General features: G+C 37.6%; 1 protein-coding gene across 3 annotated transcripts in view; it reads left to right on the top strand.

The window, feature by feature from the left end:
* Window positions 1-25,857, top strand: part of SPATS2 (spermatogenesis associated serine rich 2) — a 149,502-nt gene that overhangs the window by 90,458 nt on the left and 33,187 nt on the right. For 2 of the 3 annotated variants that reach the window (XM_003988666.6, XM_019834880.3), the window contains 3 exons: window positions 16,088-16,167; window positions 20,457-20,565; window positions 21,707-21,756. In XM_003988666.6, the coding sequence (XP_003988715.1) occupies window positions 16,088-16,167; window positions 20,457-20,565; window positions 21,707-21,756 (239 nt within the window). Of the gene's footprint in view, window positions 1-13,939; window positions 13,989-16,087; window positions 16,168-20,456; window positions 20,566-21,706; window positions 21,757-25,857 lie in introns of those variants that run through there. The other variant, XM_006933672.5, reaches the window with a different exon arrangement.

Consider the following 25,857-nt stretch of genomic DNA (forward strand, 5'->3'; position numbering starts at 1 on the left):
TTCTGGATTTGGACCATTCTAAGAGATGTGTAGTGGCATCTTGTTTTAATCTATATTTCCTTCATGACCTGTGATGAGGAGCATCTTTGCCATCTGGCTTGTTTGCCATCTGTATATCTTCTTTGGTGAGGTGTCTCTTAAGGCCTTGACCCATGTTTAAATTGTATTGTTTCTTATTGTTGAGTTTTAAGAGTTCTTTGTATATTTTGAGTAACAGCACTTTATCAGATGTCTTCTGCAAATATTTTCTCCCAGTCTGTGGCTTGTCTTTTCATTCTCTTGACAATGTCTTCTGCAGATCAGAAAGTTTTAATTTTAATGAAGTCCAGCTTATCAATTATTCCTTTCATGGATTGTGCCTTTGGTGTTGCATCTAAAAAGTCACTGCAACACCCAAGGTTATCTAGACTTTCTCTTATATTATCTTCTAGTTTTATAGTATTACAGTTTACACTTAGGTCTGTGATCCATTTGGTGTTAATATTTGTAAAGAATGTAAAGTGTGTCTAGATTTTTTTTTTTTTTTTTTTGCATGTGGATGTCTGGTTGTTCTAGCACCATGTTGAAAAGACTTCCTTAAGGTCCAATGTATTGCCTTTGCTCCCTTGTCAAAAATCTATGTTGGTCTATTTCTGGCTCTCTATATTCTGTTCCATTGTTTGTTTGTCTGTTTACTGTAGCTTTGTTTTTTTAATGTTTATTTTTGAGAGAAAGCATGAGTGGGGGAGGGGCAGAAAGAGAGGGGGACAGAGGATCCCAAGCAGCCTCTGTACTGACAGCAGGGAGCCCGATTTGGGGTTCGAGCTCACAAACCATGAGATCATGACCTGAGCTGAAGTCAGACACTTAACTGACTGAGCCACCCAGGCTCCCTGATTATTGTAGCTTTATAATATGTTTTGAATTTATGTAGTGTCATATCTTCAGCATTATTCTCCTTCAATATTGTGTTGACTATTCTGTGTCTTTTGCCTCTCCATATAAACTTTAGAATCATTTTATCAATATCCACAAAATAAATTGCTGGCATTTTGATTGGGATTGTATATAATCTATAGACCAAGTTGGAAGGAACTGACATCTTATCAATGTTGAGTCTTCCTATCTACAAAGATAGAATAGCTCTCCTTTTATTTAGTTCTTTCTTTTTTTTCCTCAGGATTTTATTGTTTTCCTCATATATGTCTTATGCATACTTTGTTAGTTTTATATGTAAGTATTTTACTTTGGGGGGTGGTAACATAAATGGTATTGTGTTTTTAATTTCACATTCAAAAAACTTGCTTATTGCTTTTATATGAGAAAGCAGTTGACTTTTGTATATTGACCTTGTATCCTGCAACCTTGCTATAATCACTTAAAAGTTCCAGGACTTTTTAATAACATTTATTTTCTTTTAATTTGTTTTTGAAATTTTTAAGCTTATAAAAGTAGACTAATACAGTGAACTCCCAAATACTCATGACTCAGGTACAGTAATTAACACATGGCCAATCTTTTTTGTCTGTACTTCCACCCACCCTCAGTGGATTTTTTTTATGTTTATTTATTTTTGGGAGACAGACAGAGTGCAAGCAGGGGAGGGGCAGATAGAGAGGGAGACACAGAATCTGAAGCAGGCTCCAGGCTCTGAGCTGTCAGCACAGAGCCTGAAGTGGGACCCGAACCCACAAAGCATGGGATCATGAGCTGGGTTGAAGTTGGACCCCCAACCAAGTGAGCCACCCAGATGCCCCCTCAGTGGATTATTTTGAAGCAAGTCTCAAACATTATCTCAGGGAAAGAGTTTTTAAATAGACCTGAAAAGCACTAATCATAACTGGCATAAAAACAGACACATAAATCAATGAAACAGAATAGAAAACCCAGAAATGGACCCACAAATGTATGGCCAACTAATCTTTGACAGAGCAGAAAAGAATATCCAATACTGGAAAAAAATAACAGTCTTATCAGCAAATGGTGTTGGGAAAACTGGACGGCAACATGCAGAAGAATGAACCTGGACCACTTTCTTACTCCATACACAAAAATAAACTCAAAATGGATGAAAGACCTAAAGGTAAGACAGGAAACTATCAAAATCCTACAGGAGAAAAGAGACAACAACCTCTATGACCTCGGCTGCAGCAACTTCTTACTAGACATGTCTCCAGAGACAAGAGAAACAAAAGCAAAAATGAAGTATTAAGACCTCACCAAGGTAAAAAGCTTCTGCACAGCGAAGGAAACAGTGAACCAAACTAAAAGGCAACTGACGGAATGAGAGAAGATATTTGCAAATGACATATCAAATAAAGGGTTAGTATACAAAATCTGTAAAGAACTTATCAAACTCAACAGCCAAAAAACAATCCAGTGAAGAAATGGGCAAAAAACATGAACAGACACTTTTCCAAAGAACATCCAGATGGCTAACATACATGAAAAACTGCTTAACATCACTCATCATCAGGGAGATACAAATCAAAACCACAGTGAATGAGATGCCACCTCACACGTGTCAGAGTTGCTAAAATGAACAACTCAAGAAACGACAGATGTTGACAAGGATGCAGAGAAAGGGGAACCTTTTTGCCCTGTGGGTGGGAATGCAAACTGGTGCTGCCACTCTAGGAAACAGTATGGAGGTTCCTCAAAAAAATTAGATAGAGCTACCCTGTGACCCAGCAATTGCACCACTAGGTATTTATCCAAAGGATACAAAAATACAGATTTGAAGGGGCACATGCACCTCATTGTTTATAGCAGCACTTTCAACAATAGCCAAATTATGGAAAGGGCCCCAGATGTACATCGACTGATGAATGGATAAAGATTTGGTATAAATATACAATGGAATATTACTCAGTGATCAAAGAGAATGAAATCTTGCCATTTGCAACAATGTGGATAGAGCTAGAATGTATTATGCTAAGTTAAATAAATCAGTAAGAGAAGGATATCATATGATTTCAATCATATGTGGAATTTAAGAAACAAAACAGATGAGGGGCACCTGGGTAGCTCAGTCGGTTAAGCGTCCGACTTTGGCTCAGGTCATGATCTCATTGTTTATGAGTTCAAGCCCCACATAAGGCTCTGTTGGACAGCCTAGAGCCTGCTTCAGATTCCACGTCTCCCTTTCACTTTGCCCCTTCCCTGCTTGCATTCTGTGTGTATCCCTCTCTCTCAAAAATAAACATTAAAAAAAAAAAGAAACAAAATAGATGAACATAAGGGAAGGAAAGGAAGAATAAGATAAAAAGAGAGAAGGAGGCAAACCATAAGAGACTCTTACATACAGAGAATAAACTGAGGGTTGCTGGAAGGGTGTTGGTGGAGGAATGGGCTAACTGGGTACTAAGGAGGGCATTTGTTGGGATGAGCACTGGGTGTTATATATAAGGGATGAATCACTAAATTCTCCTGAAATCAGAAAAATAGAAATAAATAAATGAGTGGCGCCTGGGTGGCTCAGTCGGCTAAGCGTCTGACTTCGGCTCAGGTCATGATCTTGCGGTCCGTGGGTTCGAGCCCCGCGTTGGGCTCTGTGCTGACAGCTCAGAGCCTGGAGCCTGTTTCAGATTCTGTGTCTCCCTCTTTCTCTGACCCTCCCCTGTTCATGCTGTCTCTCTCTCTCTGTCTCAAAAATAAATGTTAAAAATTTTTTAAAAAATAAATAAATCAATCAATGAAACAATCATAAAGGGAAAGAATGTCAATGCATTATTACATTAAAATTAAGAACTATTCATTGAAAGGGGCATTTAGGAGAGCTAACAGGCAAGACACAGAATGGGAGAAGAAATTTGTATCATGTTTAAATCATTTAAACATGATACAGAGAAAAAGACCATTCTTCCTCCAATACAGGGCATTAGTAGGCATTGTCAGGAGAGAGAATAACAAAATGGCTAATAACATATGTGAGGGCACTCATTCTTTTTAGAAATAAGTGAGGGGCACCTGGGTGGCTCAGTTGGTTAAGCATCTGACTTCAGCTCAGGTCATGAACTCATGGTTTGTGGGTTCAGGCACTGCATCAGGCTCTGTGCTGTCAGCACAGAGCCTGCATTGGATCCCCTGTCCCCTCTCTTCCCCTCCCCTGCTCGCCCTATCTCCCTCCTTCCCTCCTTCCCCCCCCCATCTCTTTCTCCTGTCAAAAATAAATAAACATTAAAAAATATTAAAAACAAAAAAAGATGGGGCTCCTGGGTGTCTCAGTCAGTTAAATGTCTGACTTCGGCTCAGGTCATGATCTCACAGTTTGTGAGTTCGAGCCCCACATCGGGCTCTGTGCTGACAGCATGGAGCCTGGAACCTGCCTCAGATTCTGTGTCTCCCTCTCTTTCTCTGCTCCTCCCCCACTTGTACTTTGTCTCTCTCTCAAAAATAAATAAACATAAAAGAAATAAAAATAAAGTAAAAAGAAATGAAATGAAAATTGAAACAAGATACTACTTCTCTTTGTACTGGAATGGCTACAATTAAAAAAAAAGATTAACAATACCAAGAATGTGAGTCTGTGGAGTAATAGAAACTTTCAAAAACTGCTAGTGGAAGTTTAAATTGGTACAGCTACTTTGAGAAGCTGTTTGACATATATACTAGAATTGAAGATGTGCATACCTTATGACTTAGTTCTGTTTTTGAGTATTCAACAGCAATTCATTCCCAGGTCCCCAGGAGGTTTGTACAAGAATATTCAAAACAGCATTATTTGTATTGGCCAAAAACTAGCAGCAAGCCAATTGTCTATCGTTTGTCTAGTAAACAGCCGAACTGTTCGCCATTTTGTCCATCAGTTGTTTAGCAGAATAGATAAATCAACAATGGCATAATCATACAATGAAATAAATATTCAAGGAAAATGAACAAACTACATTTGTTTGCAAAAACATGCATGAATCTTACAAACACAGAGTTGAGCGAAACAACCCGCGGCACCAAAAATAAAATACACACAGAATTATTCCTTTTATAGATAAAACTATACAATAATATTTAGGTGTGTCTTCTTCAGTGATACCAGCTATGAAGAAAAGTTTGGAGAATCATGCCTTTGGTGAATGGTGAGAGACAATAATGGAAGGATACATTAGGAAAACTTCTGGGGTACTGGCAGTTTTATTTCTCTAACCTGGGTAGTAGTATTTGAGTGTTTGTGATAAATTATCAAGCTGTGATACTTCATGTGTGTGTGTGCACTGTAAATGTGTTATATTTCGCAATAAAGTATTTTTTAAAGATGTTTTATTAGGACAGAATGGGCCTAAACAAGTGTGTTATGTAGGTAATGTGTGTCTTAAACCTTCACAAGTATAACACTTAAAAGCTAGTGTCTACCTTGTGGTAATTATAACAATTATGTGGATACAGAAATATTTATAATCAAAGTAGATAATTGATTCATAATTTTTGTGGTTTAGGAAAGAAGAAACATTTAATTCTTATTTGCATAAAGGTTAATGAGTAAAGAGTGACAGATTTGCAGTGCTGTGGTTTTAGGAGAAAGGATATTGTTTTGTTGGAGACAGAGCATGAAATTAGGGTTACTTGTTCATTTCTGTACCTTGAAGCACAGGGGATGGGCTGCGCTGGAAAGGGAAGATATTCATTGTTCTACGGTGCTAGAAGGAACATCCAAAGCAAAGTCTTTTACAGTGACAAAAGAATATCTCTCAGATCTAAACTGAAATTAGAGGGGCGCCTGGGTGGCTGAGTTGATTAAACATCTGACTTCGGCTTAGGTCACAATCTCATGGTTTGTGGGTTCAAACCCGGGTCGGGCTCTGTGCTGACAGCTCAGAGCCTGGAGTCTGTGTTGCCCCTCTCTCTCTGCCCCTCTGCCACTTGTGCACGCGCTCTCTCTGTCACTCTCAAGAATAAACATGAATTTAAAAAACATTTTTTTTAGACTGAAATTAGGGGTGCCTGATTGGCTCAGTTGGTTAAGTATCTGGCCCTTGATTTGGGCTCATGTCATGATCTCATGGTTTGTGACATCAAGCCCTGCATCAGGCTCTGCCTCACAGCATGGAGCCTGCTTAGGATTCTCTCTTTCCCTCTTTCTCTGCCCCTCCCCAGCTTGTGCTTATGTGCATTCTCTCAAAATAAATAAAAAAAAATAAACTTTAGTTCTATATATATATGAAATGAAACACACAGTTTAAAAAAAATATTTCCTTCTCACTCTCCTTCAGATTCAGCAATTCTACCAGCTAGTCTGTACTGAGCTTAGTAATTGAAGATTTCTTTGACTTTTAAATATCATAGTTCTTAAATGTTTTGCTTTCATTGACTTACTGGAATTGAGTTTCTTTCCTGAGATAGCTGGTAGAATTCTTGAGAATCTGAAGAACAGTGAGGAGTAGGAACTAATTTTTTTTTAAAAAATAGTGCGTTCAGGGGCGCCTGGGTGGCTCAGTCAGTTAAGCATCCAACTCTTGATTTCAGCTCAGGTCATGATCTTGAGGTTGATAGGAACAGGCTGTGCATTGGGCTCTGCGTTGGCAGTGTGGAGCCTACTTAGGACTCTCTCTCTCTCTCTGTCTCTCTCTCTCTGTCTCTCTCTCTCTCTCTCTCTCTTTCTCTCTCTCTCTGTCCCTCTCACACTTAAAATAAGTAAATAAATAAACATTAAAAAAAAATAGTGCACTGAGTGTCTCAGTCGATTAAGCATCTGACTCTTGATTTCAGCTCAGGTCATGATCTCGCAGTTTGTAAGTTTGAGCCCCGCATCCAGCTCTGTGCTGACAGTGCAAAGCCTGCTTGGGATTCCCTTTCTCTGCCCTCCCCTCCCCTGCCCCCCCCCCAAATAAATAAAAAAAAAAAATAGCGCATTCAGTTCATCCAATCTACCTTAAACCCAGAACTATGGCATATATTGTATAACAACTAGGAGTTAATAATCTTATTAGAGAAATTTTATTGAAATCTACAAATGAGGGTTTGACTTGTAAGAGAGACTGAAAATATGCCCTTAGTAGCTAAAACTATGTTTTTCTTCAGACTTAAGTGAACAACTCACACAGAGGCATTTTATACAACTTGATTCATTTGCAAACTGATTTTCTGATTTTTAGATTATCCAGATTCCTTGATTTCTCTTTTTTCCCCTGTTTTTACTGGCTATCCATCTTTTAGCCACATCACAATTTATTTTTCCCTTTCCCCAAAGGCAAGGAGAGATTAGCCAATAGAAACATAAAACTCATGACAGTTTTTCTCACTACTTAGAAGTAAAGATTTAACTAAGTATTTAATTTTTATTCTATTTTAGTGTCCCATTCCATTGAAAAGTTTGAAAGTTGGCTGTAAGATGTCATAGTAGTCATCATGTGGCTTCATAATTTTCTAAGTAACTGAATTCATGTAAACCTTGGAACTACATACAAGATTTTGTGAATAAGACATTAGCTCAGAGATGATCTAGAATCAGCAAAGAATGTATAGTTGATCTTAGTAATCGAAGATTTGTGTCTTTTATTTTTAATTTTTTTTTAATATTTTTTTTTAGAGCGAGTGGAGGAGAGGGGCAGAAGGAGAGAGAGAGAATCCCAAGCAGGCTCCGTGCTCAGCACACTGCCTAATGTGGGGCTTGGTGCCACAACCCTAGGATCATGACCTGAGCCAAAATCAAGAGTCAGACACTTAACCAACTGAGCCATTCAGGCGCCCCTGTTTGTGTTCTTTTAAAAAACAAATCACAGTTCTCAAATGCTTTATTCTTTTAATTTATGAAATTGAGGGTTTTTTCCTGGAAAAGCTGTAGAATTCCTCAAACTCTGTAGGGCAGTAATGAGTAGGAAAGAACTTTTTTTAAAGCTATGCATTTCATTTCATATGTGGGAGAACTAATTCCAAACTAATGAAAGGTGGCATTGAGACAGAAGAGGTGGGGCATTAAAATAAATATCATTGCCTCCTGGCTATTCTCTAGGGTATATTACTAAGAAGGTTTTGGAAAGGTGGACAGAATTTCCTATTCAATCACAATTCATAGAGAAATTGACAGAATTATTATTAGAACCAGTAAACCTTTTAAATAATGAGAACCTCAAGAATCCTTGTTAACTTAAAAAATAGAAGTTTATTCTAGGGGCGCCTGGGTAGCTTATTTGGTTAAGCATCCAATTCTTGACTTTGGCTCTGGTTATGATCTCATTGTGAGTTCGAGCCCTGTGTCGGGCTTTGTGCTGACAGCAGGGAGCCTGCTTGGTGTGTGCGCTCCCTCTCTCTAAAAAATTTTTTCTTTTACATTTATTTATTTTTGAGAGACAGAGAGAGACAGAGCATAAGCAGGGGAGGGGCAGAGAGGGAGGGAGACACAGAATCCAAAGCAGGCTCAGGCTCTGAGCTGTCTGCACAGAGCCCGACATGGGGCTCAAACCCACGAACTGTGAGTTCATGACCTGAGCTGAAGTGGGACGCTTAACCGATTAAGCCACCCAGGTGCCCCCGCTCCCTCTGAATGAATGAATGAATGAATGAATGAATGAATGAAACTTGTTCTGTTGCACTTGATGGAAACCTAGGAAAATCTAGTGGTAAGAATAAGGTAGGATTTAATTGTTCATTTGTGTCGTTAATAAAAACTCTGATTTTCTAGCAAGCTTTACCTGGAAAAATCAAAACTAATTCTAGAAGTTTGTAAATTTCCCAGTGTAATTTCTTTGTCTTGTAAGAAGCAGCACAATATCCTTCAGAATGTAGTTGAAGAAGCACTCAAAGGAACAAAGTAAAAAAATTTAAACAGTCATTAAGACTATATGATAAATGAAGGAGAAATAGGGAAATATAAGGCTGCTTTCTTCCATTGAAGACCCACTTAGCAGATTGACTGGTAGTTGAAGTGTGGATTTTTCAGAACCTGTAAACCATAGCAGTAGTCATCTGAGATGCCTGGAAAGGCCAGTTGATGAGACTGTAAGTCTATATCCTTGCAACCTACTGTGTTCAGGTTGCAAAGATTTTTGTATTTGGCCACTGACAACCGAGATGGAAGTTTCTTAAATAACTTTTAAAGAACTAAATATAAAAAAGTGTTAGCATTCCAGAAGGCTATAACAGTACTCCATAGTAGAATTACTTAAAGCAGACTAGACATCTTTAAAAATGGCATTTTGACATAGTTGTTTTTCTAAATTTCCCATTTAGGATTTGCTCCTCTTCCAAGCTTGATTTTTCATCACTTACACATTCTCTTTATCTTTTTTTTTTTTAATGTTTATTTATTTTTGAGAGAGAGACAGAGTGCAAGCAGGGCAGGGCCAGAGAGAGAGAAAGAGAGAGCGAGAGAGAGAGAGAGAGAGAGTGAGAGACAGAGTCCAAAGCAGGCTCCAGGCTCGGAGCTGTCAACACAGAGCCTGATGTGGGGCTCAAACTCACAGACTGCGAGAACATGACCTGAGCTGAAGTCAGACGCTTAACTGACTGAGCCACCCAGGCGCCCCATCTTTATCTTTTATATATGCCTTTTTTCTTACCAAAACAGTCATAATTCTTCCAAGCTTAGGTGGTAAATTGGCAGAAGAGAAAATTGACCTAGGAAATTGAAGTTGGTGGCCTCTTCAGTTTTGAGGTTGTGAATATACCCTAGGCTTCATAGCTAGTCATGTCTGTGACAATTACTTTCTTTTATTTGCAGTCACATTTATATAATATAATTCCTGTTCCCATATTTGTAATTAGTGCACAAGAAGAAACTGAACTCTATCTGCCATTTTATTGGTGATTTATACGTGGACTATTTTCAAAATTGGCATGAGAAAAAAATTTCAAGACACTGGTTGTTTTCTTTCAGGTGATTGAATGTAGGCTGTGTTCAGGCTAAAGGAGAACTTTAGGTTATTTAACTGTTCGTGAGATACACTTCTGTAAGAATTCACACTTAAACTCTTGAGTCTACCTTTAAATTTTTTTAATTTTTGATTTCTTTTTTTTTTTTTTAGAGAGTATGTGTGTGATCATGCAAGCAGGGGAGGGGACAGTGGAGGGGAGAGAGAGAGAATCCCAAACAGGCTTCATGCTCAGTGTGGAGCCTGATGCAGGGCTTAATCCCATGACCCTGGGATCATGCATGACCTGAGCCGGAATCAAGAGTCAGACATTCAACCCAACCGAGTCACCTAGGCGCCCCTACTTTTCAATTTTTAAGAGGAAGCTGGTCTAGTTTGAGAAAATATGACAAGTGATCATCACCCTTGTTAGGTAATCTGTGCATCCAGGCTTTCTTCCTGTGGGCTTATCTGCATTTAATCGGAAGATCTTACCTCTGTGGCCTCTCTTTGATCGTGGTGAAATATGAATAATTTTGTTATCCCCTTTGTTTTATGCATGTGTAAGGAATATCAGTGAGTAATAACAAGAATCTGAGATCCATAGAAGAAAGGTGATATACCAAGGTACTGTTAAAATAATGGCAACTTGAGAACTAGTGTGTGGTGAGTTACAGCACTAATGTATAGCATTAAGTTTGGAGTCTGTCCTTGATTCTGCTGTAGGTTTCTCATTGTGTGAGTTTGGGTGAGAAATGATACCATGACTGATTTTCTTATCATTGTAAAATTAAAGTATTCTGGGAGGTATTATAATTGCCTCCCAAATGTTTCTCTTCACTTGTCAGAAGGGATAATAGAGTAATTTACCATCATCTATATTAATGGAAAAACATAATCTAAAATCATAAGTTTTTGTTGAATTCAAAGATACAAATTCGGTAGTTTCTGTAGGAATCCTTAGACTTATTCCATACCTGGCTTTGAGCCCCTTCTATGCTTCTCTCTACACACACACACACACACACACACACACACACACACACACAGAGGAATATTATTCAGTATTAAAAACAAAGGAGGGCGCCTGGGTGGCTCAGTTGGTTAAACATCCGACTTCAGCTCATGTCATGATCTCGAGGTTCATGAGTTTGAGCCCTGCATTGAACCCCACATCAAGCCCCACATCGGACTCCATGCTGACCGTGCAAAGCCTGCTTGGGATTCTTTCTGCTTCTCCCCCACTTGTGCTGTCTCTCTCTCAAAATAAATCCACTTCAAAAAAGGAAGGAAATTCTGACAGGGGAATATCATTTAGCCATAAAAAGAAGTAAATCTTGCCATTTGTGACAATGTGGATTGAGGGTATTATGCCAAGTGAATAAGTCAGAGAAAGAAAATATCATATGATCTCACTTATATGTGACATCTTAAAAAAAAAAAGAAAGAAAGAAAAAAAAAAAAAGAAACCAAGCTTGTAGATAAAGAGAACAGATTGATGGTTATGGGGAGGGGATTTGGGATGGGAAGTGAAATGGGTAAAGGGGATCAAAAAGTACAGACATCCAATTATAAAAAAATCCTAGGGATATAATGTACAGCATGGTAACTCTAGTTAATAGTCTTGCATATTTGTAGGTTGCTAAGAGAGTTAATCATAAGAGTTCTTGTCACAAATATTTTGTAGGTATGTATGGTGACAAATGTTAACTAGATTTATTGTGGTGATCATTTCAAAATATATATAAATAGCGACCCATTACATTGTACACCTGAAACTAATATAGTGTTTTATATATATGTCAATTATACCTCAATTTAAGAAAACTTGTTCAAGTTTGGTATGATGCATGGTATAATCAGACTCAGATATTTCTGTGTAATCCTCAGTGCTTAAAATGACTTTTGCCTGATTTTTGAAGCCAGCAAAAACAATAATAGCAAAGTCTGCATTATTTACAAATATGTCAGTGACCCTGTAAATAACATACTTTATCCAAAATGTTCCTAAATATATGCTATTTGAAATAATTCCAAGAAACTTCAAAGGTGGTCCCTGATAGAGTGAAATAAATGGTAAGAAAGCTTAGTCTTAAGAATTCCTTGTATCCTTTATGAGTCTTATGTGAGACTTACGAGTCTTGTGCATTTTCTTTAAAAATTTATTTCTTGCAGAGTATACATACACACTTTGCTATCAAAGAATAGATAGCAAAGGATGAGATCCTGCCTGATTTCCTACCGGTGGAATTAAGTAAATCTTAAGCTTTCTTTGCATGAAAAAATAAGAGAATTGTTAAATATTGTTGATGGGAACTAAAAATGACTTTATCTATAATGCTGAGGGGCATTTAAGCTCCAGTTCATGGAGGCAGGGTTTTTTTTTTTTTTTTTTTTTTTTTAAATTTTTTTTTCAACGTTTATTTATTTTTGGGACAGAGAGAGACAGAGCATGAACGGGTGAGGGGCAGAGAGAGAGAGGGAGACACAGAATCGGAAACAGGCTCCAGGCTCTGAGCCATCAGCCCAGAGCCCGACGCGGGGCTCGAACTCACGGACCACGAGATCGTGACCTGGCTGAAGTCGGACGCTCAACCGACTGCGCCACCCAGGCGCCCCCATGGAGGCAGGGTTTTGAGTGTACTTGAGTTGTTGGTTGTTAAAAGAGGCAATATTAGCTGATGAGTAGGCAAGTTAAGATGTTAAATTATTGCTTTTTAGTTTTGGTGAACTTATGATTTAGAAATGTAAATATGAACTTGGCATTTATAACTTGGGAGACTGCCCTGTATGGTGCACTACTGCAACAGCTCTCTTGCCCTCCGGCTTCTAGTCGGGTTAGATCAGTAGGCAACACATGCGGGCGATCAGAGGCAGGGAGATCAGTGAGGTAGTGGTATTTATTTCCCAATCTTTTCCTGAGGGGGTTACTATGGGCTTACCTTGTCTTTTGACCAAAGATCTCGGCTATAGTCCTCTGGCCCTCTCCATACCAGATGAAACAAAGATGAAAGAGCCTTGTGTCTCTGGCTTCCAGTAATTGCTTTCTCCTTACACCTCTTTATTTATTTATTTTTTAATGTTTATTTCTGAGACAGAGAGAGAGCATGAGTGGGAGAGGGGCATAGAGAGAGGGAGACACAGAATCAGACGCAGGCTTCAGGCTCTGAGCTGTCAGCACAGAGCCTGATGCGGGGCTTGAACTCACAGACCTCGAGATCATGACCTGAGCCGAAGTCGGTCGCTCAACTGACTGAGCCACCCAGGCGCCCCTCCTTACACCTCTTTAAAACCTCAGAGTAACAGTGTAGATTATTGTTATTAGCCAAGGGTACTGCACTGTATCTTTTGGTTTCCCCACTCCTTACTGGCACCTTTGAAAACAGTTCCTTTATTGAACTCTCCTCAGATTCCCCAATTTGAGTGTGCCATTTGTTTCTTTTTGGGATCCTGGCTGCTTTATGTATTTTTAATCATTATCCTAACTGGTATGTATGCCAGACAAACCCTAATAATACTTATGCTAATTGGTGGGGAGGGGCAATAGCTGAAGGTGTTTACAGAAATAATCTTTATTTGCCTTGTACTTTGTCTCATCGAATGTGTTGTTAAAGGAAAAAAATCCCTATTTTGCACCTGGGTGGCCCAGTCAGTTTGGTTAAGTGTCTGACTCTTGATATCAACTCAGATCCTGATCTTGATCAAGCCTGCATTGGGCTTCATTCTGAGCATGGTGACTTCTTGGGATTTTCTCTCCCTCTTTCTCTCTCTCTGCCCCTCCCTCACACCCGAGAGCACATTCTCTTTCTCAGAATAAATAAGTAATCGTTAAAAAAAAAAGGAAAAAATAAAGTGTTAGATGATGTATATAAGAAGCTAGTAATACTAATAGTTCATTTAAATATAGGCCCCAAAATGCTGTTTTTCATTCACTCTACCCTCATTTTCTTAAAAGAAGTTGATGGTGTGATTCTTTAATAAGATTATTGATGTCCTTTGTATCATCTCATTGCTTATTAATATGTCTTTGGAGGAGAGTATTTATAACCTCCAAGTTAAATCATTTGACTAACCTATAGCAGTTGAGTAAGTTGCTGGGATAGTATTTTGACCGCATAGGATTTTCATCTTTATTTACTGTGTTTCTTTTCAGTTAATAAAGATAATTGAGAATTAACCATATTATGTAGTCATCTAGAAAACTCAGGCTTAAACACTGAGTTTGTGGTAAGTGCAACCTAATTTTTAACTTAAGTAACAGTCTCAAAACTGCCAGTATTACAGAAGTTAAATCTAAATTAATTCATGGTTTTATTGGTAATTGGCAAGCATAGTTTTTCTTGGAATGACATTGACTCTATTCATATCCTCTTTTCCACTTCTGGTACCAAAATGCTGTTATCGTTCTACCTTATGAATTACCAGTCTTCCATAGGAATTAGGAAGTATTTGAAAACCAGGATTAAGCTGTAAAAGAGTTTATTCATTTTTATTTGAAGTATATCTGACACACAGTGTTTGTTACATTGGTTTCAGGTGTACAGCATAGCGATTTGACAAGTCTATATATGATGCTGTGCTCACCACAAGTGTGGCTGCCATCTGTCACCATGCAATACTATTACAGTACCATTGACTATATGCTTTACCTTTTATCCCTGAAAAGAGGCTTTAATTAAAACACATCTATAATCATAGCAAAAGAATTTGGAAAGTGTACTAAAATATTACTGTATTTTTTATACTCCATCTTAATTCTGTTTGGGCTGCTGTGATAGACTGGGTAGCTTATAAACAACAGAAATTTACTTCTTACGGTTTGGGAAGCTGGAAGTGTGAGATTAGAGTGCCAGCATGGTTGAGTGAGGGCCCTCTTCTGGGTCATAGACTACTTCTCATTGTGTCCTCCTATGGTGGCAGGGGCTGGAAAGCTCTGTGGGGTCTCTTCTACAAGAGCACTAATCCCATCATGAGAGTCCACTCTCGTGACCTATTCACCTCTCAAAGGCCCCACCTGCTAACACCATAACACCATTATATAACACTAACACTTTAGGAATTCAACGTATGAATTTAGTGCTATGTGTTGGTGGGGCGGGGGGTGCGGTGAGTAGCAGCAGGAGAGATGCATACAAACATTTAGACCATAGCAGCCTCTTTTCTCAAAATTTCTCCTTTTACTTGCTTTGTTGAAATTCTAACTCCCAAGCTACTCCCAAGTATGGTGCATGGATCAGCAATGTTGATACTACCTTAGAGTATAAATCTCAGGTGACAAGCCAAACTAGTGAATCAGAACCTGCATTTTAAAAAATTTATTTACTTTGAGAGAGAGCACACACACTCGAGTGGGGGAGGGGCAGAGAAACAGGGAGAAAGAGAATGTCAAGCAGACTCCGCGCTGTCATCGCAGAGCCAGTGTGGGGCTTGCAAACCGTGAGATTGTGACTTGAGTCGAAATCAAGAGTCGGATGCTTAACCAGCTGAGCCACCCAGGCGCCCTAGAACCTGCATTTGAACCTAAGTTTCCCCAGATAAGTATCCACATCAGAATTTGGGAAGCATTCTAACCATTTCCTGCCATTGCATCTCATTAGATTAAAACCAGGTTGTCAAGTGTTAAGGCTGATGTAATTCATTGATTACGTAGTCACTGGTAAAGAAACTGACTAAATTTGCAGATCACCTTTTCTTTATAAGCACAGGGAAGCCAAACTCTTTTCTGTAATCAATTTGCGCTGAATTTTCCCGTATTGCGCTGGTAGTGTAAACTCAGGTACGTTGCTTCATCAAGCACTGTGTTGGGGATACAAACATGAATGTATTCAGGGATTTGTAGTCTAAGAACATGATATGTGTAGTGCAGTCTAGAAGATGGAAATTAGTTTCATGTATTGTTATTAATAGTGGTACAGAGGCTCTCAGGCTCACTCACAGTTTCAGATTCATTAGTGTCAAATTCTACCGTGGGGAACTATTTACTTGCCACATTTTAAAAGGGCCTTTTAAATTAAGATAGGATAGTTAAAGATATCAAGGATTACTGGACAGTCTAATATAGTTGATGTATTTAGTGTTTTTCTCAAGCTCTTGGCAGTTTCAGTTAAATCAGATTTTATAATTTTAACCCAAATGAAGTTATATATATATATATATATATATATATATATATATATATATATATATATATAATAGAATTTGCAAAATAACAAAACTAAGTTGTTGTTAATTGTTTATGGGAGGAAATCAGCTGGTATAGTTTGGGGATGGATCACATATTAGTTTTGGATCATGTTGAATATATTTTTTCCTTCTTATTCTTTCAGATACATCAGGATTCATTTTTGATTTGCAGTCCAATACTGTACTGGCCCAAGGAGGAGCTTTTGAGAACATGAAAGAGAAGGTATGACTACTTACTGTGGATAGTAAGCTTGAATGTCACAGTAAAATTTAGGTACTAATACAATCAGTGGCTACACAAACTCATTTAGAAAGTGAAATATGATTTTCTTTGCATAACTAATATCACAAATATTAGTTAATATTATAACAAATAATACTTATGGCTAAGTGTGTATCTCATTTGGCAACATTCTTCAAGGAACAACTTGAATAGAATCTTTCATTTGGAGAGGATTTTTTTTTAATTTTTTTTTAATGTTTGTGTGTGTGTGTGAGAGAGAGAGAGAGAGAGAGAGAGAGAATGAATGAGCAGGGGAAGGGCAGAGAGGGAGGAAGACACAGAATCCGAAGCAGGCTCCAGATCTCCATGCTGTCAGTACACAGGGCTCAAGCTCACGAACTGTTGAGATCATGACCTGGGCCAAAGTCAGAAACTTAACCAACTGAGCCACCCAGGTGCCCCTGATTTGGAGAGGATACTTAACTCCAGGAGAGTTTAGTGCAAGAAGATAAATAGCTCTTCCAAGTAATATTCCTATGGAAGAAAACCAAGTGTTTTTAGTAATATAGCCCTTAATGAGTTTTATTGAGAAAAACATAAGATAAAAGCTTTATTGCTTTCTCTGTCTTATTAAGAAAAGTATATTGTTGATTATAGAGTCATAGATATACTGTATTGGTTGAATAATATAAACACTTTCATATTTTAGGTTATCAGAATCTTACCTTATCATTGTATCTAAGTTTTGCCTACAGTTCATTTTATAGTGATCAGTACTAAGTATTTTGCTCATCTCAAAAATGTATATTACAAATTAGCCCTCTTTGGATTACACATTATATACCTTCCCATTTCTATGGTTTTAAACCTTATCATTGTTCAGTAAGCCTGAAACAGACAAAAAAAAAAGGGTAGAATGATATGAAAGCAAGTGTACTAAAAAGACTTAGGTTGTAATACAGACTCTGCTTATTACTTAGACAAGATACTTTACTTCTCTTCATATATAAAAGTACTTCCTTTTCAAGCAATATGGTTGACTGAAGAACCTGAAAACATTCCTGTTATAAAATACCTAGAAATACAGAATGAAAAGTAACATACATGATTTAAAAATGCATAGCATAGGGGCACCTGGGTGGCTTAGTTGGTTAAGCATCCAACTTCAGCTCAGGTCATGATCTTGCGGTTCATGGTTTTGAGCCCCACATTGGGTTCTGTGCTGACAGCTCAGAGCCTGGAGCCTGCTTCAGATTCTATGTCTCCCTCTCTCTCTGCCCCTACTCTGCTCATGCTCTGTCTTTCAAAAATAAATTAAAACATAAATACATACATACATACATACATACATACACAAATACAAATTTAAAAAATGCATAGCCCAACACAAAAAAGTTAAGGAAATTCCTGGGGGCCAAAAATATAGAGGGCATTAAAAACCAGCGTGTTAAGCCTGAGCTAGGTAACTGTGAAACATTTTGCCAGTGTCAGTAACAAATGGGTTTTACCACTCAGGGCCCGAAGGCTTGTCCTAGGTTAGGAATTGGAGCTAAGATCTTACATGAAATTGAGATCCTAAAAATATTTCACCTTTAGGGAAAGGGTGAACTAGAACAAATCTTCCCACTGACTTCTGAGCACAATATTCTTACTATGCATGTTTAAGAGGGATATTTCAAAAAACAAAGAGGGACGTCTGCGTGGCTCAGTGAATTAAGCATCTGACTCGATTTTGGCTTAAGTCACGATATCACAGTTCACTAGTTTGAGCTTGGGGTTGGGCTGTGCACTGACAACACGTGCACAGAGCCTGCTTGGAATTCTGTCTCCTTTCTCTGCCCCTCCCCTGCTTGTGGTCTCTCTCAAAAATAAACAGACTTTTAAAAATATACAAAAGGATTGAAAATAAATCTTAAATTGTGTGTTTTATCATTATTAACATTATATTGTAGTTTATTAATATTATTTTTCAATATTATAGAATAAAGCAAATTAGTAAATAATTTAATGTTTTTAGGACCTGAAACAGCATACAGAGAAGAGAGATATGTTTAAAATTATATAAGAAAAAGCCTTTTAATGTTATGTTTGAATTGAAAGTATTATTTTGAATTCAAGTTGTAAAAAATGAAATCTCCTAACTCTATCCACTGAAAAAAATCTAGAAATAATGACTCCCCAGTAACAATAAACATACCTAGCTCTTAGATACTGGTTTCTAACTACTGCTGCCTACCAAAAAGAGCCAGGTCTTCTTGGAGAAGTAGCCAATTTCACATTTTGCAGTGAGACAAGAAATGAAAATTAGAAGGATTGGAAAGAAAGAAAAAAATGGTTGTTATTTGTAGACCATACTATTATTTTCTATCTACATACACAAGCTAAGAGAGTTAGAAATTATAATTATTCATCAAATTCTTTTAATTCATTTAATTGCTGGGTATTAAATTGATATACCAAAAGGAAAACAGAATAGCAGTTGTAAATGGTATATTTTTTATCTCCAATCTCCCAGAGTGGAGGTGGGTGGGAGGAGAATGGATGAAATAGATAAAGGGGATTAAGAGTACGCTTATCTTGATAAGCATTAAGAAACGTATAGAATCATCGAATCATTATGTTCTATACCTGAAACTAATATAACACTGTATGTTAATTATACTTGAATTAAAAAAAAAATCCTTAGGAATAAGTCTGACAAAATTGGCATATCTATTTCTTTTTTAGTTTATGTGTTTATTTTGAGAGAGAGAGAGGAAGAGGGAGGGAGAGAGAGAGACAGAGAGGAGGGAGAGAGGGAGGGAGGGAATCCCAAGCAGGCTCCGTAGTGTCCACGCAGAGCCCAGTGTGGGGCTCAGACTCACAAACCATGAGATTGTGACCTGAGCTAAAACCAAGAGTTGGACGGTTAAGTGACTGAGTCACCCAGACACCCCGGCATATCTGTTCTAAAGAACATTTTGGCATTATGTCATGAATTTGTAGATGCTCTGATATTCAGGAATTCTAGTGGTTTTACACAATAGAGACCTTCTCTCATTGTTCCAAGAAGATATGATTTTTTTTTCTTTTTTTTAATTGCTTACAATGTGATAAACATTGTTTTAGGCACTGAAGAATCAGCAGCAAATTAGCATAGGAATATTCATTCCAGCATTTTTCATAACAGCCAAATATTGAAACAATGTAAGTGCCCATCAACAGAATGAATAAATTGGCTATATTCATACAATGGAAATGCTGTGTAACGGTTCAAATAAATAAAAGATGCATTTATCAACACACACAAAAATCTAAAAAAACAATGTTATATGAAAAAAGCGAATTGCATATACACATGTATTGTATGATAATATTTATGTAAGGCAAACAATAGTATATATTACCTATGATATATACATACATCATAAAAGTGCGAAAACATGTATCAGAATAAAACCAAATTCAAGGCAGAAAATCTCTGTGAAGAGGAGGGAGATGGGATTTATGAGGGACTTCATGGGGGCCTCAGTTGCCATCTATTTTATTTAATTAAGCTGATTATCATGTAGTGAATGTCCATTATGTTTTGTATGCCTGAAACAGTTTATAATAAATTATCCTTATAGTGTTATTATATAATTAAATGATATGAAGTAAAAATGTTTTTGAGGGGTGCCTGGGTGGCTTAGTTGGTTAAATGTCGACTTTGGCTCAGGTCATGATCTCGCAGTTTGTGAGCTCGAGCCCCGTGTAGGCTCAGCGCAGAGCCTGGAGCCTACTTTGGATTCTGTATCTGTCTGTCTGTCTGTCTGTCTCTCTCTCTGCCCCTCCCCCGCTTGTGCTTCTTCTCTGTCTCAAAAATAAATAAAGACATTAAAAAAATAAATTCTGAATTATTAAAAAAAAGTTTTTGAAAAATGCTACTGAAAAATCTAAGTTGTTACTGTTGGTGGCTCGTTAAACTATTTACCTTTCTCCACAGTGTGCTGAGATGAGGAAATGTTGATGCTAAATTAATACCTGATACCTAATTAAACCACCCTTTCTTGAAATAAAATCTGGCACATACCTTCTATTTCTAGAAATGTTCTGCTTTTCTAAGTTTTGAAATTAATTTTCTGTGTGCTCTTATCGTTCATCTGTTAATCATTTTCAGTGAGATGGTTGTATGTACTCTCACTGTCACTAAAGAGTGATACATACTGTTAAACATGAAACATCACTTTTTCTGTTATTTTCTATAATAGGCATCAGTTGCCAATTGACGAACTGATGTTAGAATTAAATAACCCTGTCATCTTTTCCAGATAAATGCAGTGCGTGCAATAGTTCCCAATAAGAGCAACAATGAAATCATCCTGGTTTTGCAGCACTTTGATAATTGTGTGGACAAAACAGTACAAGCGTTCATGGAAGGTAATCCTAACTCCGTTTTTTAATAAGTTTGTATTTGTTCAAATAGACGTTGCTTCAAACTTCTATTAACATTCGTTCAGCAATCTGATGTTTTATAGATGATATAGCAAACCCCAGGATAACATAATGTACCATGCCATTTTTTTTAAAGATATCTCTTAAAGATACCTCTTTCAGCCCTAGAAGTATCATTCATAAGCTATGTGATATCTTAGAATAAAAGACAAGCTGAGAAAATGCCATCATTTTACTCAAAATGTTCTCTGTTGGTTTTAAGAACAAATAGTATGGCTAGTGGTATAAGGTACTTGATTGGAATTGGGTTGAATAAGAATTTAAGAACCTCTTAGTGACAAAGCAGTGATCCAGCAGCCCAGCAACAGATGTCAAATTCAAGGACTCCACATTCTCTTCCAGGCTGCTATGCCATTTAGTGTGGTTCCTGCAAGTGATTCAAATGTAAGGGTTTGAGTTTCCTTGTCTGACATATGGAAGATTGGTGGGGTTAGCCAAGGCTTCAGTTTATAGAGTTGAGGAGTGTTTTATAAACTTCTTTCCACATAATTTGTTTTGAGAAAAACTTTGCTTGAAGTTGTTGCTTCGTTAAATATCAACGTCAGATTAGGTCTCCCTGTTTCTATTGTCCTGAATTTGTCAGTGTAGAATAAACAGACCCAAATACTGTAAGGTTTTTCTTTATCATCATCTGGTTTCTTTATAATGTTAGTATTTGGGTCTAGAATAGTGTATAGCTCTCTCTTAAGCAACATAGCCAAATGGTATTTGATCTTCTAGAGGGGAGAGGATAGCATATTTGGGCTAAAACCAGTTATCTTTGTATACTGTCTAAGCTTTATAAATAAAAGAATCTTCCAAATGGTCAGGCTGCGTTTCTCTCTTCTTAGAAGAACTTACAAAGGAAATTACATGGAGAAGGGGGGGCGGGGTCTAAATGGACAGATATTCCAAAAGGTAAATATGATAGGATTATCTCATCATATTAGCACTTAGACTTGAACCTTAACCTTTCCTATTAGGAACTTTGGAAATTCTCCAGCAATTACAGAATGCAGGGACACTAATTACCTTGTTGACCATGGATGTGGTAGGAGAGAAAATCTGTAGTTGGTTTCTTTTACAGGTAGCGCCAGTGAAGTACTCAAAGAATGGACAGTAACAGGCAAGAAAAAGGTAAAAATGAATTAAATTTACAAGCATGGTATTGGCACTTTTATCATTAAAAAATTTAGGCCCTGGGGTGCCTGGGTGGCTCAGTCAGTTAAGCTTCCAACTTCAGCTCAGATCACAATCTCATGGCTCGTGAGTTTGAGCCCCACGTCAGGCTCTGTGCTGACAACTCAGATTCTATGTCTCCCTCTCTCTCTGACCCTCCCCTGCCCATGTGTGTGCGTTCTCTCTCTCTCTCTCTCTCTCTCTCTCTCTCTCTCTCTCAAAAATAAATATTAAAAAAATGTTTTTGTAAATTTTAGGCCCTGCAAACATAATTGAAAGAAAAGATTTACATAGAAAAGATTTACATATGCCACTTCACTTCATGTGGTTAAAAAAAGTCTTCTGTGACATCAAAACACAGCTGTGTACATAGAGTACCACACAGTCTCTTCCGTGTGATTTAAGGCAGGAAACAGAATGACTTTGCCAGGGTGTAGTTGCTGAGGTAATATTACGGATGAAATGAGAGCATGTCGAGGATAGCAGAGCTCCTCTAAAGAAAGTGATCTAGTCCAGGGGTTTTCAGTATCATTCATATTGTACATCAGTTAAAATAGCTTAAGATTTTTAGGTCAGACAACTGTGTTATATAGTCTCTGATATTAATGAGCTTTGACTTAAAGCCTTAAAAGGGGCTTTGTACTATTAGCTATGCAGAGGGGGCTTATGTTTCAGTTTAGGGAGGTAGAAGTCACTTGGGCTGTGGAGTTAATCAAAACTGGATTTATATCCTGTTCTACTACTTAACTGGCTTTGTAACATTGGAGTATTGTTAACTTTTGTATGCCTTAGTTTGTTCATCTCTAAAATAGGAAAATAATACTCAGCAAATGTAAGTACCTGATACAATATTTAACATGCTCATTCCCTGCTCCTTATCCACTTAAAACTAGAATGCTTTTGGGGTGCCTGGGTGGCTCAGTCAATTAAAGTCTGACTTTGGCTCATATCATGATCTCATGGCTCATGGATTCGAGCCCGCATCAGGCTCTGTGCTAACAGCTCGGAGCCTGGAGCCTGGAGCCTGTTTCGGATTCTGTGTCTCCCTCTCTCTCTGTCCCTACCTCACTCATGCTCTGTCTCTGTCTGTCTGTCTGTCTGTCTGTCTGTCTCTCTCTCTCTCAAAATAAATAAACATTGAAAACAAAATTAAAAAAAAAAACAAAACTAGAATGCTTTCCCTAAAGGATGCTGGCTCATCTCAAAATGCTCCCCACAGCTCTTTACTGTAAATGTAGCTCCTTTAGGGGCACCTGGGGGTGGCTCATTCCATTAAGCGTCTGGCTTTCGGTTTTGACTCAGGTCAAGATATCACGGTTTATGAGATTGAGCCCCGCATCGGGCTCTGCACTCACAGCACGATACCTGCTTGGGATTCTCTCTCTCCCTCTCCCTCCTTCTCTCTTTCTCTCTCTCAAAATACATAAATATTTAAAGATAAATAAATAAATCTAGCTCCTTTAGAAAATGCTTAAAGTACAGATTTTAATCAGGTATCTCTGGGAATAATAGTCTCTTTGGGATGCTCTTTTCCTGTATTCAGTCAGTGCTGCAGTTCTGGAATCCTTTCTTGATGACTCTAAATCACTTCATTAGGAGTTCTGTTAGGTCTTGACCAAACCAGGTTTGGCCCTAATGACTCTTGAAATGTTTTCCAAGTGGAACCTAGTACTTCTAGTGATTCCCCTGAAGCGCTCTCCATACCTGTAATTTTGAGTATTTGCTTAACTTCTTCCCATTTTTTTCACCCAATATAAATAGCTATGTGTGCTATGAAGAACAGCAGTGTATTAATTTATTGCCCCAGGATAATAAGTTATTAGTGATATAAGATATACTTGAAGCTGGAAAAGCATATGTTGGAGACAAATAAATTTCTTAAAATTTAAAGAAAGAAAAATGGCTTCAGTTTGACCATCCCAAATGCCCAAATCCAGTCTGGTTAACTGTTGGGATTAATTCAATAGGATGTGACCATGAGCAGTTACTAAGATAGTTATCATATATGCGGAGCAGTGATGTGAAAACTTAGTTCACATGGAGGAAAGTAGTTAAGAGAAAGAAATGAAAGCTGTGGGGAGGAGACAATTGTATCTAGAATACCCGCAGTGCTCCTGTTAGGGCCATCGAAAACGTTTGGGGGGATAAAAGGGATTGGGGAAAAATTGATTCAGTAATGTCAGTCTAGTTTTTGTTTTTGTTTTTTTTTTTAATGTTTTTAGTCACTTCTGAGACAGAGAGACAGAGCATGAGCAGGGGAGGGGCAGAGAGAGAGGGAGGCACAGGATCCGAAGCAGGCTCCAGGCTCCAAGCTGTCAGCACAGAGCCCAACATGGGGCTCGAACTCACAGACTGTGAGACCATGACCCGAGCTGAAGTCGGACGCTCAACTGACTCAGCCACCCAGGGGCCCCTAGTCTTACAAATAGAATTAAGATTGCTACTAGAGCTGTTGTTTGTCAAGGTAAAAGGCAAAGGAGTTTTTGTTTAATTTTTCTATTTTCATAGGTAATATATTCATGTGGCTCAAAATTCAAAGCTATAAAAGATAATACACTGAAACATCTTTATCCCTTCCCTATTCCCCAGCCATTTGGCTTCCCACCCCAGAGGTAAACAGTATTGCCAATTTCTTATGTATTATCTGGGATACTTTATGCATATATAAGCAAACATGAATATATATTCTTCTCTTTGCCTGCTCTTTTTTTCGTGTAATATATTTTAGAGTGTATTCCATGTCAACATATAAAGAATTGTCTTGTTCTTTTTAAGGATGTATAGTCATTCTGCTGCTTGGATGCACCATAATTTATTTAACCAGTCCTTTATTGATCAACATTTGGGTCATTGCCAATGTTTTGTTACTATTAACAGTATTTCAGTGAATAACCTTATATATAATTTTGTACATGTGTCAGTATCGCCTAGGATAAATTCCTAGAAGTGGAATTGCTGGATCAAAGGATATGTGCATTTGTAATTTTGATAAATACTACCATACCAGATGACCATAGAGAGTACCACTTTGCATTCCCACAAAGTAGTATAGGAGAATGTTTGTTTCTCCATATTCTCAACCCTGTCAACTCTTTTTGACCTTTGCTAGTCCAAAATGAAAAATGATACTATAGTACATCAATTTTTGGAAATTTTTGAAAATTGTTATTAGTTCTTCTGTGTTTGGTGGAATTCACCAGTGAAGCCATTGCATCCAGGGCTTTTCTTTGTTGGGAGATTTTTTTTTAAGTTTATTTATTTTGAGAGAGAGAAAGCGTGAGTGGGGGAGGAGCAGAGAGAGAGAATCCCAAGCAGGCCTCACTCTGTCAGTGCAGAACCCAGTGCAGGGCTCGAACTTGTGAACCATGAGATCATGACCTAAGCCGAAGTTGGATGCTTAACTGACTAAGCCACCAGGTGCCCCTGTTGGGAGATTTTCGATGACTGATTCAGTCTCTTTACTAGTTATAGGTCTGTTCATATTTCCTACATTTCTTCATGATTTAGTTTTGGTAGGTTTTGTGTTTCTTTGTTGGCATGCAGTTATTCAAAGTGTTCTCTTGTAATCCTTTTTATTTTTGTAGAATCTATAGTAATATCACCACTTTCATTTTTGATTTTAGTAATTTGGGTCTTCTCTCTTTTTTTTTTCTTAGCCTTTCTCACTAAAGGTTTGTCAGTTGTGTTGATCTTTTCAGAGATTCAGCTTTTGGTTTCATTGATTTTTCTCTATTGCTTTTCTGTTCTTTATTTCATTTATCTCTGCTCTGATCTTTATTATTTCCTTCCTTCTACTAGCTTTGGGTTTTAGTTTATTCTTTTCTAGTTCCTTAACTGCAAAGTTAAGTTGCTAATTTGAGACTATATGTAAGATATATATATAATATATATAAATACTTTCTAATGTCAGCATTTACAGTTAGCAGTTTCCCCTTTAGCATCACTTTTGCTGTACTCTTTGAGTTTTGGTATGTGATATTTTCGTTTTCATTCATCTCTAAGTATTTTCTAATTCCCCTTGTTATTTCTTCTTTGATCCATTTGTTCTTTAAAAATGTG

Source organism: Felis catus, chromosome B4 (genome assembly GCF_018350175.1).
Source record: "Felis catus isolate Fca126 chromosome B4, F.catus_Fca126_mat1.0, whole genome shotgun sequence".
In the NCBI taxonomy this organism is placed as follows: Eukaryota; Metazoa; Chordata; class Mammalia; order Carnivora; family Felidae; genus Felis; species Felis catus.